Raw genomic sequence first — 16780 nt, 5'->3', positions numbered from 1 at the left:
AATCTTTGATATCTTGAGATTTACTAGATATGTAGGTGTTGTCATTTCTGGGTCTCCTGTGTGTCTTTGTTGCTGCATGTTTGTCTTGCTTATAGCTTAACTTAGTCGATCTTGTTTAAACTCTTGGTCACAGCAGTTACTTCGCGTTGTACATCTAATCACAGGTGCAGTTCAAGAACTCATAATCCTCCTTCTATTAACGACGCAGTCTTTTGACTTTGCTAATGGTAGCTACCATAGCTTGATAGCTAACGATGATAGCTAACGATAGCTCTCCTCCCTCCCTATGATGCTATCTCCTGTTCTATGTGCCTCATGTTGGGTTATTTTGCCTGCCTCCTTTACTGGTAACAGTACATGTGTTCAATGTAGTATAGTTGCAAGGTTGGAGGCGGAAATTGTAGCGATAGACAACCCAGTCTCACGGCATTTCGTGTTATAGTCACGACATTTAATCTACTGATTCATGTTCACCAACACGATTTTCCCCTTTTTTTCGTGTCACACAGAACGATTTTAAAAGCAATGTATTTCTATTGGTAGTGTGTTTCGTGCCTGCAACACGTCTTTTTGTCCTGTTGGGTCTTGGAAGACCGGAAGCTGTGTGGTTCATAAAAATATGTTCTTTATATATACAGTCTATGGTTCTTACTCAATATCAAGCCACAATTATTGTTTTTATTTTTAAATCATATAATGTCTGGAAAAGAAATGGGGCTCAGAGCCTCAGAATACTGAAATCTGTATTTTTTTAAATATTTTTTTCCTTCTAATTTGTTATTATTTTCTAAATAACACACTTTTATTTACTCAACAATAACATACAATTATGTTTTTATTTATTTTTTAAATTCCATAATCTCTGGCTTTTTTGCCGTCCGTCAGGAACTGAATTTCAAAATAAAATAACCGGAAACAGATACACAGCCACTGAACTGATTACCCAAGATCCTCAGCTATGGTTTAAGCTCGGTGATTGGATTGTTTAGCCGCAATGCACGTTGGGATATGGTGTTTATGCGATATGAAATCCGAAAAACATTTAAAAGAAAATAATACATTATTCTGAGTGTACTTGCTTTTCTCTTTGAAAGTTATCACATAACGGCATTGTAATACACGGTTTGGCTGCATTAAATATTACACACCTGCCGTAGTTATTTATTTATAGAGCCCTGATTAGAAGACTTCTGGACAAACAGGAAGAACTGCCACGGAAACTGAATACGTGACGTGGATCATAAATATATCAGCAATTAAACAACATCTTCAATTTCTCTTCACACAATACGTCTCCTTGCAGTATCTACTAATTCGGCTGACTTTTAGATTTGATCCAATTGGTAGATAGGTTATATTTACACCATAACGGTGCACAGCTGATAGAAAAGGACTTTGAATATAAGAATGTAAATACTGAGTTGAGAGAATAGTCAGGGGTTTTGGGTGATGGGAGACACATCTATGGATTCAGAATTTCAATAGCTTACCATTAAATGACGGATATAACTTTCTGTCTGTGATACAAATCAGATATTAATGTGTAGAAGTAAAACATGTGAAATAATATAGCAATATGCTGTAAAATTATGTGAAAACATGAATAAAACTACAAATCTTCAGATGTTATACATACATAAGTGTCCTACACTAATAATACAAAGTTATTATGGCTGTGTGTACCTTGTGTGCACCGCCTAGTGGTTAAAGCACGTTATTGAATTATTGTTTTAATGTGTTATAATTGATGAATAAAATATTAAGAGTACATACTTTCATAGGGGGAAAGTAGAAGGTCAATGATAGAAATATAGAATATAAAAAATCAAGAAGATACTGTAAGTGATCTCTACAATAAAACAGTTTAGTGCCGGATGTACAAAGATATTAATAGGAGGATGTGCAAAACAGAAAAAAACGAATGAACCTTTATTAACACATTAAATAATACTTTAGATTAAGGTCTTCTTTTAAATAAGGAAAAAGCTTTGGGGGTATCTATCTACAGATAAATATTAAGCCTGACAAAGTACCGTCTAATATATTGCTTTCCTGCAATGTTAACTATGTTGAAGCACTTATTTTAACTGATATTATACATATGAATTATACTCTTATAAGATGTATGTAGATAGAATAAAATGTGCAGAATATGACAGTTTAATGGTGGAGGTATAGACACATATTGATAGATGTCTTTGATGACGCTGCACTGTTGAGGAACCTGCGACCCAAGTTGTTCATTCATTGCATAACTACACCATAGTTGTGTATATGATATGTCAATAAACCTTAGAAAATATTGAAAGAGATGTGCAAAATAGCCATTATATACAGTCTTTAATTAACTATTAGTAGAGAATAAAATAGAGAGAATTAATATCACATTCAATCTTTCCCACTCTAATTAACAGAGCACTGCAGAGCACTGACACTTACCATGCTGTGCTGAAATCTTTCAAATGTAGCCTAAAAACCTTTGCTTTAAAATAAAACATCTCTCTGTATAACAAACTGGCTGGATGCTAGCTGCAAGTGGGATTCTATGTTGTTAGATTGGCAAAAGTCGAGATTTTTTTAGAGAACATCCCCTAAAGGTCCCATACAAGCCTTAAAAATATATATTTTTGCCAGTTCCCATAGTAACAGTGACAAGTCAAAGGGAGAGGAGCTACCCCCGTAAAACACAGTTCAGAGCTCCAACATGGCACCCAGTCAAATCGCTGGTCACAAACAGCTAGAGTAAACTGTCAAACATTAGTATGGTTAAGGTTGCAGAGTGCAGAAGCAGCATGTTCAAACCGGGGCCGAGCTGTCCCTGCGTCTCATGCAGGTCCAACATGGATACATTACAGTGGGACGGCGCTTGTGATCTCTGCTGATATTGTGAAATGCTAGCCTGTCTTGAGCAAGCTTGTCAGCATAATCTCCCGCACTATCAAAGAACACCATTACGTTTCAAGGATGTAAGAAATGTTCCTTTTTAGAAGTCATTACTGTGAATGTAATGGCAGACACTGCATCCGTTATGAAGACATAAAAGAGTCTTAGAGGTGAACTTGAGGGTGGGCACGGCGTTTCCTTCTAATTCTTTTTGAAGTCTTCTATGCAGTCTTGACATTGGCTGAGCTTAATGACCCGGTGGTGGAGTTAAAGAAGTATGCTGATGCTTCATTAACTTCAAAGAGCATCTTTGTGCCTCCCTACAGCCTGAGACAGGCCTGGCTGAGACGTGGAAGGTGAGAGAGCCCACTGCTGGCTGCTGTTCAAGGCTGCACCATGGGGGCCTTAGTAATGCTAAGTGTTCTCCCTTCGCAGAAAGGGAAGGTGACCAAGCCGTTAGCTGCAGGACATGCTCAGCAGAGCGACCAGAGCTGAACATTTCTAGACTAGTGCCAAACATGAGTATTTCATTTCCTTGTTATAGCACATTACAATGTTTTTGGACTAAGAGGCCATCCAGAGTGTTTCTACCGTCAATAAACCTTCGCTAAACCGTATCTGAGCAATGACAACATCTATCAAGCACTTTATGCCACTATCACACAGTGTTGTCGCTATAGAGACCTAGATTTATCCAAATGCACTACTAGCTGTATAATGCATGGGATTGGCAGCAAAGCTTTTTATTTTCATTTTGAAGTTGATTTTTAGATTGACACGGCAATATACACCTGCCAGGGAGGCAACCGCATGCTTCCAGTGTCACGAAGATAAAATATCCGTGACAACTTGTTTGTATCACAGAAAAGCTATTTCCTCACAGTTGGAAACAGCACTGATGGAGCACTTAAAGAAGGCACATTTTAATCAAGCTCCTCAGTTTTCACGGACAGATTTGTGGGAGCCGCATAACTGTCACCTCGGCAGATAGCGGGGCCACGGAGCACCTTGTTTCAATTAGTTTGGGGATAGTGTTTGCGGTGGAAACGGCATTGCCTACGGTGAGGCACATGGGCGAAGACGGCTTCTCCAAGGACATGTGTTCTGCAGATATGGTGTCGCTTGTCTGAATCTAATGAGCCACTCTCCTGTTTTAATCAATCCTCGCTCTCAGGTAAAAAAGAGGTGAAAGAGGAAATCTGAAGGAAAAAAGAAGAGCTGGAGGGGATCTATGGCGAGAGAGAAGAGCTTCATGGAAAGGGCCTGTTCTTAGCAAACACCTCTCTCATTCATATTCAGTTCAGAACTCTCCCGAGGGATGGTGGACAAATCGTCAGGTCTGATTAATCAGCAAATTACTAACAGGCATCAGAGGTCATGTTAAAAAATGTAGATGATTAAACAGCCTCACAATGAAGGATATTTTTGACGATTGATTCTTAGCAGCTTTTCAACCCGCCTGATAGGAAAACATTTAAATATTGCAGCTGACAAAGCCGCAGGAAAAGAGCTGAATAATGCAGTTTAACCTCAAAGATCCTCCCCAACTTAAAAGACTCAAATCAGTCTTTCATTAAGATAATCAGCTTTCCCACCATCACACTCGAAACAATTCCAAGCTGCCATCTTTTCCAGCTCATAATGATGAATGGCGGTTTTGTCAGGATGGCCTTGCAATTATGTAATTATCACCCCTGAGAAAGAGGATGTGTGTTTCTTTTCTCTCAACAGCAATGTGACTTGTGGGAACATTCCTCTCAGTGGAGCAGCACATTGACCGCAGAATTAATTTGTTTACTCACTTGAATAATCTTTTGAACTTGATAAGATATTTTTTAACCTTGACTATCCCACATAATTGCGCTAATCTTTGCGAGTTGGGGCCGGAGTGAGTCAAAGACAATGCATAATTCTCGCCACATTAGCAGGATCAGCTGTGAAGGATAATATCAAATCAGCTCGGGGTCAGCCAGTATGTGATCCTTTCAGCCATTCCACTTACCGCCCAGCAGCGCTAAGTTTCATCCCCTTTTGTCGAGGCTGTGGCGCAGAGTTGCTTTAGTGAGCAGAGGTGCAGTCAGCTTTGCTATAGGGCTTTACCACTCGGGTTAAGCTGGATGGAGTGAGAGCATTCTCATCAATTTAGCTGGAAAGTGTGAGGATGGATCCCTCTGTAAGCACCGGTGCCGAGATCTGTTCACGCTTGCATGAACCTGTGTTAGAAAATGAAGTTGAGAGGGACCACACAGTGAAAATGAAATGAATAAAGCATAGGCAGTCCAATGGATTTATAAATAAATAACTAGATCCATGTGACAGAAGGACATGCTTCAGTGGATCGGATTTTTGGGGGAGGATTTAGATTCCAGAAATGGACTCCAAAGCAAACAGGAACTAGAATTGTTGTAAAGGTGTGAGTATTTAAAGGTCAGTGTTAAAGACAGCGAGACACAGTGGTAGTGAAATGTTTTAACTTAAAAAGTGTTCACATTGTGGGTGAAACTTCTGAAGCAATTGGAAACAGGACTCAGAGAGACACGAGGAGAGCTGGAGCTTTGATGGCAAACACTGGTGGTTTATTTGGAGCTTCGGCCGGAGAAATCACAAGACATATCACGGGCCACGATCTGTTCAAATCAATTCTGAAGAACCCTCCTGTAGCTCCAGGTTTTAACTAGTTCAGAGTGTAATAATCAACATTATTCAATAGATAGACTAAACCGCTGAGGACACTGAATCACATTTGTTGTCGCTTATGGCTCAGGGTCATCTACACCCCAAGAAGGATGTGTTCCAGGTGTCCCACAACAATAACTATCTCTGACCGAGAGTTGCCCGGTCATAAACTGGTAACATCAACAAAATGCTAGGGCAGCCCCTCCTCAAGGGAGATAACGGCTGCTCAAGGTTGGTCAGCTGCGTCAGAGGGCGAAGCAGGACATGCAGGGCAAATTATTCCTTGACACACATAGTCTTTTTTTAAACGTATTTACCAATTTCACTTGAATTTCTTTTTGGCTCCACATTAACAGTTTGAGCAAAAAAGGCCTTTGCATAGAACATTAGCTCTCTTTGTACAATGTTTCCAAATGCTTGCCACCAGTTTGGCAGGAAAGCAAGTTCTTGGCAGCAACAAAAGGAGCTTTCGCAGCATCAATTTAATTTACAGAGCAGGAGATGTTATTCTTGAAATTACAGTTGATGTTGTTACTTTGGGAGAGAACATGTAGCAGCTTGAACTGGATGCATAACACATATTTTGTTATTGTGATATTATACTTATACTTAGCTACAGTTAGGCATTTGTTGACATCAAGTTTCAAGGCTTTGTGCACAGCTAAAGTGTAGTTATGACAATGAAAATCTTAGGTCACAGGCTCCTCCAACAGTGCAACACAATAACACAGATAAAATAGTACAAGTAAATAAAATAAAATACAATATAATGGAAACAGAATATAATAGAAACAGTGCAGAATAGTCTAGTAATTGGAATATTAGGCGCTTTCACACCAAGTACTTTGCCGTACTTAGTTCATCAGAACTTAGTTAATCAGAACTCTTTAGTTCTGATGAACTAAAGAGCAGATCGCGTTCACACCAAGCGGCAAACTCTGGGGCAGAGCCGGGAGGCCAATAAGGAAGTGCCATAAACTGCAGGTCATCTATTGGCCGATAGGCGATAACTGCAGAAAGGATGAATTTCCATAGACCCCCATGTTAAAATGCCCAACTTTACACCAGACATAAACATGTTTCTACCCCTGGATCCAATACAAATTATTCGGGATATAGTTCGATTCCACCTTCATGATTATTAATTGTTGAGTGCATTGTTTTATAACGCGACCCTTTTATTTATATTAGGTCTTAAATTGTTTGCATAAATTAGGGCGTGGTCACTTTGATGGACAGGTACGTGCCTCACTGTCAGCTAACAGCAACTTGTCCACTCTGCTAGGCTACAACGTTAGCTATAGTTGTAGTTACTGTACTCGACCCTTTAGCCGTGTTCGTGGTGATTGTGCCTTTTAGGGAATGTTGTTACAAATTAAAATGTCGTGCTGTGGGGTTGAATGTACTAACAGAACTTCCAAGAAGTCTAAAATGATAATATTATACATGTTAACCCCGTTAGCAGGTGTTTGTGTGCTTGTTAGCTTAGCTTGTTATATAGCTTATTAGCCAGCTAAGGACGTAACCCTTTATACATGTATATATATATATATGTAGCGTCCCGGCGGCGGAGTCCGGCGTTACAACTGGAGATCAAGGAATGCAGCGAAACGCGGACTTGGTTCGCCTGCAGCCGCTGTAGTATTAGCTAAATAAATTATGTTGAACAAGGCTTATTAAGCTGAACATCGCCACAATTGTTCTGCTATGTATCAGTACTTATTTTATTTTATTAACGTGTGAATGACTAGCATTAAGAATAACAAAAAATAGCTAATTCTCTTGCAGATTGTCTCGTTTGATTATGAATGTAACGTTTATATAGTGGAACTACACTGTTTTATCAAAACCAAAGTGCCACGCAGTAACTTGGTATGCATGTATTTCATGTTAGCTTAGCTTCTTAGCCTGAGCTAGCTCTGTTACTTCCAGCTCGGTGGCAGCAGGTCCCGCCTCGGCTCCGCCTCTTTGCCCTTATTTGGATCAGGCGGGAGTTAGACTCTGACGTCACTGTCGAGCCGTTAGTGGCCGACTCCGCCTACTAAGGGCTTCTCGGCAACTCAGCAGAATCCTATGGGTGATGTCACGGACACTACGTCTACTACTACCTTCTCATGAACTAAGTTCTAGTTCCGTATTTTTTTGGTGTGAACGCACATTTTCGGAACTATACTGGGAAAAGTACTCCGGTGTGAAAGCGCCTATTGATATATGAGTTGCAAACAGATGAATGTTATGTATGTTCTTTCAAAAGTTCAGGTGTTTAACATTCTTATGGCCTGTGGGACATGTATGGTGTATATTAAATATATTGACTTACAAGATAATTCCCTAAAAAAACAGTCTCTGGTTCCTTCTAATTTCTAAGTAAATGAGCAGCGGTAAAATTGATGGTTTGAATTGGACACATTCTGGAAAAAAATCTACAAAACAGTTGTGCCCTTCAAGCCAACCCTATTGAATTATACCCTATACTTACAATTGATTCTTCACCAATCTTGGAACCCAGAGGCAAGGGGTTATATCTTGAGATTTTTAGCAGATATCCAGGTCAATAATTACTTTCCTTTGGGCTGCTGATTGTTTCAATTCCAATAGGAGCATAAGATGCAAGAACGAAGTTGGATTTGAGAGACAATAAAGTATACAACTTGCTTGTTTGAGTAGCCAGTTGACAAGCTAATATTACGCTAGTCAGATAATATCCTATGGCCGCTGGGATTGCATTTTTGCAAATAATGTCTGCCCTTTTGTTCCCCAAACTGACTGTTAACCTGCCTTCAACAGAAGCCTGCCAAAATGCAATTGGTCAATAGTACTTGGACAGCAACCAGAAACCAGAATGCTTAAAGTGCCGAAATGGTGTCCCCTTGCCTCAAATATCAATTTTCTAAAGTTTAGTTCCTAACTGTCTTGTTTCAACAAGAAATACACTTTGAGGATAAGGCGGTACATTTTCATGATTTTTGAAGAGAGACTCTGTGACAAAAAGTCTACCGTTGTAATACTCTAAGCTTCATCTGGTCCACCGGGGCTGCCAAACACCAAAAGCAATACAAAACTGCAGTTAGTGGCTTTAAAAAGAAACTAGCAAACTGTAAATAACATTGGTTGTTGATGGCATGGTTCACTTTTATCAGCTGCGAAACAGACTTGTAGCTCTGTCTGTCACCGTGACCAAGGTGATTGCTTCGCGTGATAAAACTCGTGAAACCGCGACGGGAACATCCTTGAATAAAACAAGTATCGCACCATATATTACTGACATCTAACAGCAGAGCTGCTCCACACAGCCATTTGTCTCCTTTCTTTCCTCTGACAGAGACAAGAGACATTATGATGTCAGCTCTGCACAGGCTCCTCCAGCAATGTGAAATTTGTTTGTCTTCGCCTGTCATGGTGGAGTCTGTCTCAATTGCTGCTATAGCTGGAGCACATTGCAGTGTCGCTTTCGTGCATTATTCATAGATTCAAAGGCCACACGCGTATATCTTGTATATCATTGCACCCTCACTTCAAGTACATGCATGCTGGCAGTTGAGGAGCTCATCCAGTGTCTCGGTCCAATGCTCTTAATACTAACTTCTCATCACCCTTGAACCATCTGATGCAGCATCTACAAACCAAGATGGATTTCAGGTCTGCAGGCTGATAGAGGGACTGCGTAGCCCCCGACATCCTCTCTACAGGAGGGACTGCTTTCTGCTCAGATCCTGCCAAGAATACACCTCATTATCCAAATGAGACATTAGCAAGAGCCGCTCCCGTGCTTGCGCACTATAGGCCGCCCCATAAAGCCTCCGCTGTGTTTTGCTCTGCCAGTGAGAGCACTGAGGGGGAAGATATTGTGGCTGCAGCTCATTTTGCATAAAATGGAGGAGGGGGATGCTTACTGTGTAAAGAGGGACAGTTTTTATTTTTTTGTTGAGGAGAAGAGATAGCCCGGCTGTGAGAGTGAAATGGAAATGTCACAAGGGGAGAGCATGGGAGAGCAGAGCAGCTGAGATCGTAGTGATTTATCTTAACATTTGTTTCTGCATGGCTTGCTGTTTCTGCTCTCCGGAGGATATGCAGAGGAGAGGGATGTGGCAGACAGATGGAGCAGGGGGATTGGCTAGGACCCTTCGGCCCAGCTCTGCTTCTCTTCCTCCTCCTCCCTCCTCCTCCTCCGATTCCTCACCGTCCACCCATGTGGTGTTGGATCTGTCACGCCTCCCTGACAGCCTGATGAAGTAGGTCAGACGCTGTCCCAGGGTCTGACCACTGGCTCCAGAGCTGCTGTGTGGTGATTCACTCATTACACACACAGCTCCAAAATAACAACAAGGAGATTGAAAAAAAAACGACAAGGAAAAAACCAACAGAGGATGGTGCAGGGAACAAACATGGCCCCGACCTCAGCTGGCTTAACGCGTTCTAACATGCAGATTTGTTTACTGCATGTTTGATGACCCAATAAGGTGTCCTTACAATACTTAGCAGTGAAGCCACATAAAGGCTAGCAGGGAAATATAGAGATGGATTCATAATGGTGCCTTTTCTGCAAACATGTTTCTTAAAAGAGCATTGGTGTTTAATTGTTTTAATATTCATTGCTCATTAAAAGCTCATTTGTGTTGAGTGTTTGTTAGGATAAAATGACAATATTAATACTTTCTTAAAGGAAACAAGTATGTTTCAGTATTTTCAGCCACAGTAGCCGTGTTGAATATATTTGTTTGTGATCTTAGTCGTGCTTCTTGTAGATGACTTTTTAGTTTATTTCAACTATAAACTACCGAAAGGGTAACGCAAACATTGTCAAAGTTGGGAATCCTTAGTCACCAAATAAATAAGAAAGTCAGAGATTGCTGCTTCTGCTTCAAAGAGATGAAAACATGAAGCGTTTCCTGTTTCTCTGACTGGACTGTCCTGCAAGTCGTTGCATGTTCACAACCCACCAAAGATGATGTCACGAGCATTTTGATGCATGTTATCTCCTTCAGCACATCCCATGCCTGCTGTCCTTTGCCTGGTTTGTGGGGAATCGAATTTGAATTACTAATCTGAAGTTGTTATGGCATTTACCTTCCTGTGAGGCAAGCTCATGCCTATCAGTGATAGCAAAAAGCTAAAATATATATGTACAAATGGGAATAAATGGCAGATATTGTATATTGGTGTGTGATGGGGTGAAAAAGAGCTTTGTCTTGTCTTCTGCTTCCCGGCAGCATATTAAATTATTGTCAGTGATGAGCTTTTATTCGTCGTGGCAGCATTACATTTCCATGACTTCACAACCACTGGCAAATTCAGACAGGGGAGTAATGAGGATCGTTGAAACCACTGAATAAATGCGTCTTCCCCGTTTGTCCCCTTCCTTCCTCACTCATTACGCCATTCTTTATTTGCCGTTGTCGCTCCCCCGCTTCTCAGAGGCACTCGCTCCATCTTCCTTTTTCCTCCTTGTTGCCACTCGTCAAACTCTTAGAGTAGCCCTCTGTTTTCTTTTCATCTTCTGTTGTCTGCGGCGTGTTCCTCATTTAGTCGTATTTAAACACCACTCCCTGCGCCGCCCTTTGAAATCCCCTCCCATTCTCTCAGTCTCTCTGTCATAACACCTTGTCCGAGTGATTGCTCTAAGACTCAGGAATGTTTGTACCTGTCTAGTACTCCTTTTCTTCATGTGCAGACATGACTGGAGCACACCCAGGAACAGTACCTGCAGGACAGAGTTGGGATACCGTTTCTCTCCCTTTTAAAGCCCCCTATGAACAGTGTGCTGCTGGCTTGTTGTGTGCTCTCTCCTACATTAGAATTACAAAACCTTGCTCTGAATGTATGTTGTTTTCTGAAGCCACAAATCTGGCAAGAGTGTGCATCATTTTGTTTACCATTTGTTTCTCTTAAAGACTCCCTCCTGTTTTACACAAATGAGTCAGAGTGAGAGCACTTATCGGATTGCAAAGGAAACAGATTTTGTCAATGAAAATGGTCCGGGGTTGTAAATCATCCACTCGATCAAGTTAAATGTGAGTGTTCAAAATAGTATGATTAATGCAAGACAAAACAGCATGGTTGCAGCACCTAAACGGCCGCAGTATTTCATGTTGTTCATTACCTGTATACATCTATCATGCTTTTGGATTGAATTATAGCCTTTCATAGCACATCCTGTCATCTATTAATCTCAATAGTACATTTTAGTTGTAGCAACTCAAGGTTACCCCCCTATCTGCGTTTTTTCAGCGTGGTTTTAATAGACACTGCTTTTTGTTGCCTGGAACAGTATCAGGGCTGCTGTTGTGCTGCTTTGAGGTATTTTGTATCTACGTGTTGGCAGGTGTTGCCTGGAGCGATGGCGTGCTGGTGGAACGCCTCTTCCCTCCTACGTACCCCAACCATTTCAAAATGTGTTATATTATTAGCGTTTCTGTAACGTTCGCACCATAGCTACTTTTATTTCACATTCTCATAGTATGTACATAGTAACAAAGGCACAGCGCTGGTGAAATTGATAAATACTTCCTTATCTTCTCTCATACAAGGCCAAGGAGGCTGAATGGGAGGTTGCTATGTGACCTTGCGGATGGATAAGTACATAGCTGGATAACGCCGTGAGAACAGACACTCTTCTTTGCCAATACACCTCTTTGAGTTGCAAAACACAATCAGCATGTTCCTTCACTGCACTGAAGTGGTCTGATGAGCGCTTCGTGGCGTTTCTTAGCTTCTTTCTTCTGCTTTTCAAGTACCTCCAATACAGAGGTAGACCTGAACATTCTATCCTCCATTATATTCCTTTAGCAACACGTCTTAATGGCTCCATTTCTAAATTCCGGCATCTTCCGAGACCTTGGAGGTGGATGAGATGGCCAAAGAGTCATAACAATACCTGCATGTTTACATCTGCTTTCATGTCTGTATTTTGTATGGACTATAACCCATTCTTATTAGCTTTGACACGCACATTCTTTGAAATATGGGTGTCAGGAGGTGCTGTCACCTGATCCTTTATAGAAATGGAGGTGATAGGGAGCACCTTTGAAGGCTCACTGCATCTTCTTTTACTGCCTCTGTTCTGTAGTTTTTATGACCCCGCCTTGTGTTTCGCACGTCTAAGTAGTCCATTTCGAGGCAACTATAGAAATGTAAAGACAGGGAGCTGCCTAATTACGGATGAGAGGGAAGACATAGCCTAGCATTAGAAGGCAGTTGCTGGTAGAGGAGAGGATTATGGGAGAATGTTTTTTTTTCATCCTCTAGATTTTCACCCCGTCTTTGAGCTTGCTGGAAGGATGTGTTCTCGAGCAGGGGTGACCTGGCCCTGCTCTCTCATTCATGTGTGTAATGAAGGCCTCTGTCTGAATAATCCCATTAGGTAGTGAGATTAAAACCTGAGCTGATATTTGAGACTGTGCCCGGCACCGCTTTAGAAATTGGAGAGCTTTGCTGCCGGCCCTGGGAGAGAGGGGGCCGATGGAAGAGCAACCGAGGAGAGTGTCTGTGTTCGGGAGGTCGTCGCTCCTTTGGACTGATAGGGTGCCATTGTAATTAAAGGAGAGGGGACGGCTCCAAAGCTTCTCTCATCTTCGCCCAAGTCCATCCCTTTCTTCCAGAGTTATGCAGAGATTAATCTTTTCCACTTAAAAGCAGTTCTAATTGAGTATAATGGTTTTGATCTAACCAATAAGGGCAATCATTTAAAAAATCATTCTCTGCTTATAAGGGAATTTGTCTTTTAGGTTTTGCTTGATGAGTAGCCGAGGTTTTCAGATCGGCTGGTTGTTTTTGCCGTAATGCTCTGATTCGACTATATATGACTTCCCGCAAGGCAGCAGAGAGAATTGTATATCTCTAAGGAACGTTTAAGATTGCTCAACACAAACCTTTTATTTTGCATCACTTATGATTCGTTTCCAATCCCAGAAAGACATTTCCACATCACCGAACCATAATTGACTATATTAAACAGTTTCTTGTTTAGGGCCATACGGAGGAAACCGTGCTGTCTGACGTTTGTTGGCTTTACATATTGACATCTTCGTAAATCATTTGTGCAGTTTAGGAATGGGAAGATGATCGATGCGTTTAAGAATCAATGATTCGTATCTTTAAGAAACTTAATTGATAAGCAACTTACAGAAATAGGCTAAAAACCTGGATAATGCTACGGATGAAAATAAATCCTACACAAAATGGTCTCAAGTGGAACGCTGTATAGCTCACTTGGTTGAGCTGGCGGTCCATGTACTGTGGCTTGGTCGCCAAGCAATGGACCCCGGTCTGAATCCGGCTCGGGGCCATTTGTTTCATCCCCTCAGTCTACCCGTTTTAAGCCTGTCTCTACAATGAAGGCACTGGTTGCCCAAAAAAAAGGAAAATGTGTCAAACAGTTTTGTGTGATTGGTAAAAAAAACACAATATACGCTATTCCTTTTTGAATTGGCACATTTTTACACTAAAAAAGCTGCTTGCCTACCAACTGTAACAGGAATAATTAGGATATTTTTTGTATGAACTTGTTATTCTTTCAGGAATGCTGAACAAATGTTTTTGAAGTGTTTCTTTGTTCAGGTTACATTTTGTCTTAGATTTGCAGTTGTATGTTTATATTATTTCAATCGCTTTTTTAGATATAGAAACTCCATAATCTTAAACACACACTTATACTCACACATGAATACTTATACTTAGATTTAATGCCATACGTTTCCATATAGCGTACATCAAATTGTATAAGAACACGAATACAGTATACCCTTTTCTTTTTAGATGTGTTACATTGTAGGGTGTGACATGATGATGTTTATTCATGTAAATGTAAGTCATGGTGGATCAAGAATGAACATGATGTCTTTGTCAGTCAAATCTGCCTCCTGAGAATTGCAGAACCTGTTTGATCTGATCCAGCTTTTTTTCATCTGATGAACAGAGATAATATATATGCTTACTAGATTATGTGTCATAACAGGATGGTAATACAGAAGGCAAAAATAGCATCATGGCAGTAAATCTCTTCTTTATCTCATCTGACTGTGTCATGCCTTGTTGCATACCAAGTCTGTAGTTTGCCCTGCGTGAGCTGGGCTCTCCCTCCCTTCTTCCTCGCTGTTTCCATCTCCTTTGTCTTCAGTCCTCTCCCACACCATTTCTTCAGTATCTTCTTTTTGTTGTATCTTTTCCAGCTCATTGTTGAGGACTTGGAAGTTAAATGTGCCTGTGCTATGCAGGTTTAGACAAGCGCTACCTTGTGCGCCTTGAGACTTTAATCACATTTCATAAAGACGTCTTTTTTGTCTGTGCTTCAGAGAGCTCTGCATTTTTATATTTTGTAAGTGAAGATGCGTATGTAAGGGACATTGGCTTTCAGCGCTTTGATTCACTGTAAGCTACAGCTGTGCTTGTTGTGAGCGTTGTTCCCTTCCCGTGAGGAGGCTCTAAAATGGTGGAATGAATGTAATGTTTCAGTTTAGCTCTAGATATGGTATGACGCTGGCAGTTCTGAATTCAAAACAATGTCTTTTTGAATTTGCAAGGCTAAATCGTAGCTGTTACTCTCTTGCATCTTGGGTATTGTTTGTCTCTTGCAGGCAATTATTCATAGTCACTATGTTGTCTTTATAAGAGCACGTCTTTGACTCATTTGATACTTTTCTCTTTACTGAATAATGTATATTTTTCTGTGCTGTCTGCTCTGCTGCCTGACTGCAGGAGCTTCATGTTTATCAGCTCTCTTGATGCATCATGGCTGTGTATGCTTGGCTACTAATAATCATCTCTGCAAGTGTTCTTCCATTTCATTACTGCTACAGTGATGATGAAGATGCTTATATGTCATGATGCACTCTTTCATGCTGGACTGTACTACAATATATCATTCTATGTACTACTAACCGACTAAGCTGAATGTATTAACTGAAAGACTGAAATGTTTTTTTATAAAATGGTTTCATTTTCTTCCACCTTCAAAGAGAAGAGAAGAAGCTATGGTTGATGCATGTTGACAAACTTCATTCATTTTGATCTCTTCAGTTGTTTACTCTCTGTTTGAACTGGCTCTTTATTTCATCTCTAACACTGCATGTGCCTGTTACCGACGGAGCCTTGCCACACTCGGTGAGGTCTCCTTTTGGATTGGGGGGGTTGGGGGGTTGTCATGGCGCCGGGGGTCCTTCCTTTTCCCTTTGCTTTTCCGTCCTTGTCTCCCTTACTTCATAAAAAAAAAAATCTGCACCTGCACAAATGCACCTCCTCCCACCAGAGCACTGACACACTCCCTTCCATCTGTCTTTTCCTACCCAGAATTCCCTAACAACCCGCCAACCAGGCTCCCTGACGTCACGCCGAGCCAGTACAATGCAGGCGCCGCCATCGGGGGCGCTGTGGGGGGAGTCGCCCTGTTGGGGGTGGCGGCCACACTGCTCTCCGTATACCTGCGCCACCGCCAGCGCACCTTCAAAGGAGACTACAGCACCAAGAAACACGTGTTCGGTAACGGGTACAGTAAGGCCGGCGGTCTGCCCGCACACCCTCCGATCCCCACGAACCTCCTGTACCCGGACGACTCAGACGACGAGAAGAAACCCGCCCAGATCAGCGGCCCCGCTGGGTTTGAGGCGAGCGTGCCCGATTTTGACCCAGAGCAAGAGGACCTGAAGAGGCCCTATTTCACTGTGGATGAAGGGGAGAGCCGAGATTATGATGAGCGGACTCTGAATTTCCAGTATGATCGTGAACCTGAGATAGCCGATGATATGATCTCACAAACCGACGGCTCTGTCATTTCTAAGAAAGAGTGGTATGTTTAGTGGCATGCTACAACCAAACCCTTTGGTCCCCCTCACCTGCATTCCACTGCACCCTTCACCTCCATCACCACCCCACCCTCCCATTCGTCAAGCTGCCCCCAACACAGCCCACTATCCTCAACCTAGTAACCCCCCCTCCCCCCCCCCCCCCCCCCCCCATATCAGACCCCATCCAAACTAATCTCAATTAGAAAATCAAGCGTCTATTTAAAGTGCTAGCAAAACATCAACTTCTCAACATGACAGCATTGGTATCAGTTCCATCAGGTGAATGGGCAAAGAGTACAAACTAAGGTATGTAAACGGACTTGAGTACGAGTCCAGACAGGTGATTGGTTGATTAATACTGGTGTAATATTCTTTTTGTGTATTTTTCCATGTTATAAATGTATTACATGTATAAAAAGAGACTACAGGTTGAGGTTTTGCTG

General features: G+C 41.6%; 1 protein-coding gene across 1 annotated transcript in view; it reads left to right on the top strand.

Annotated features, from left to right (window-relative positions):
• The window catches only part of nectin1b (nectin cell adhesion molecule 1b), a 75431-nt gene extending 58934 nt beyond the window's left edge, over nucleotides 1-16497 (top strand). The window contains exon 6 of the mRNA XM_034112920.1: nucleotides 15844-16497. Coding sequence (XP_033968811.1) covers nucleotides 15844-16349 — 506 coding nt within the window. The 3' untranslated portion in view covers nucleotides 16350-16497. The remainder of the gene's footprint in view (nucleotides 1-15843) is intronic.
• The last annotated feature ends 283 nt before the right edge of the window (nucleotides 16498-16780 follow it).

This window comes from Trematomus bernacchii, unplaced genomic scaffold (assembly GCF_902827165.1).
Source record: "Trematomus bernacchii unplaced genomic scaffold, fTreBer1.1, whole genome shotgun sequence".
Lineage (NCBI taxonomy): Eukaryota > Metazoa > Chordata > Actinopteri > Perciformes > Nototheniidae > Trematomus > Trematomus bernacchii.
Note: the sequence above shows the minus strand (reverse complement) of the source record. Positions and strands in the feature narration are given on the sequence as shown.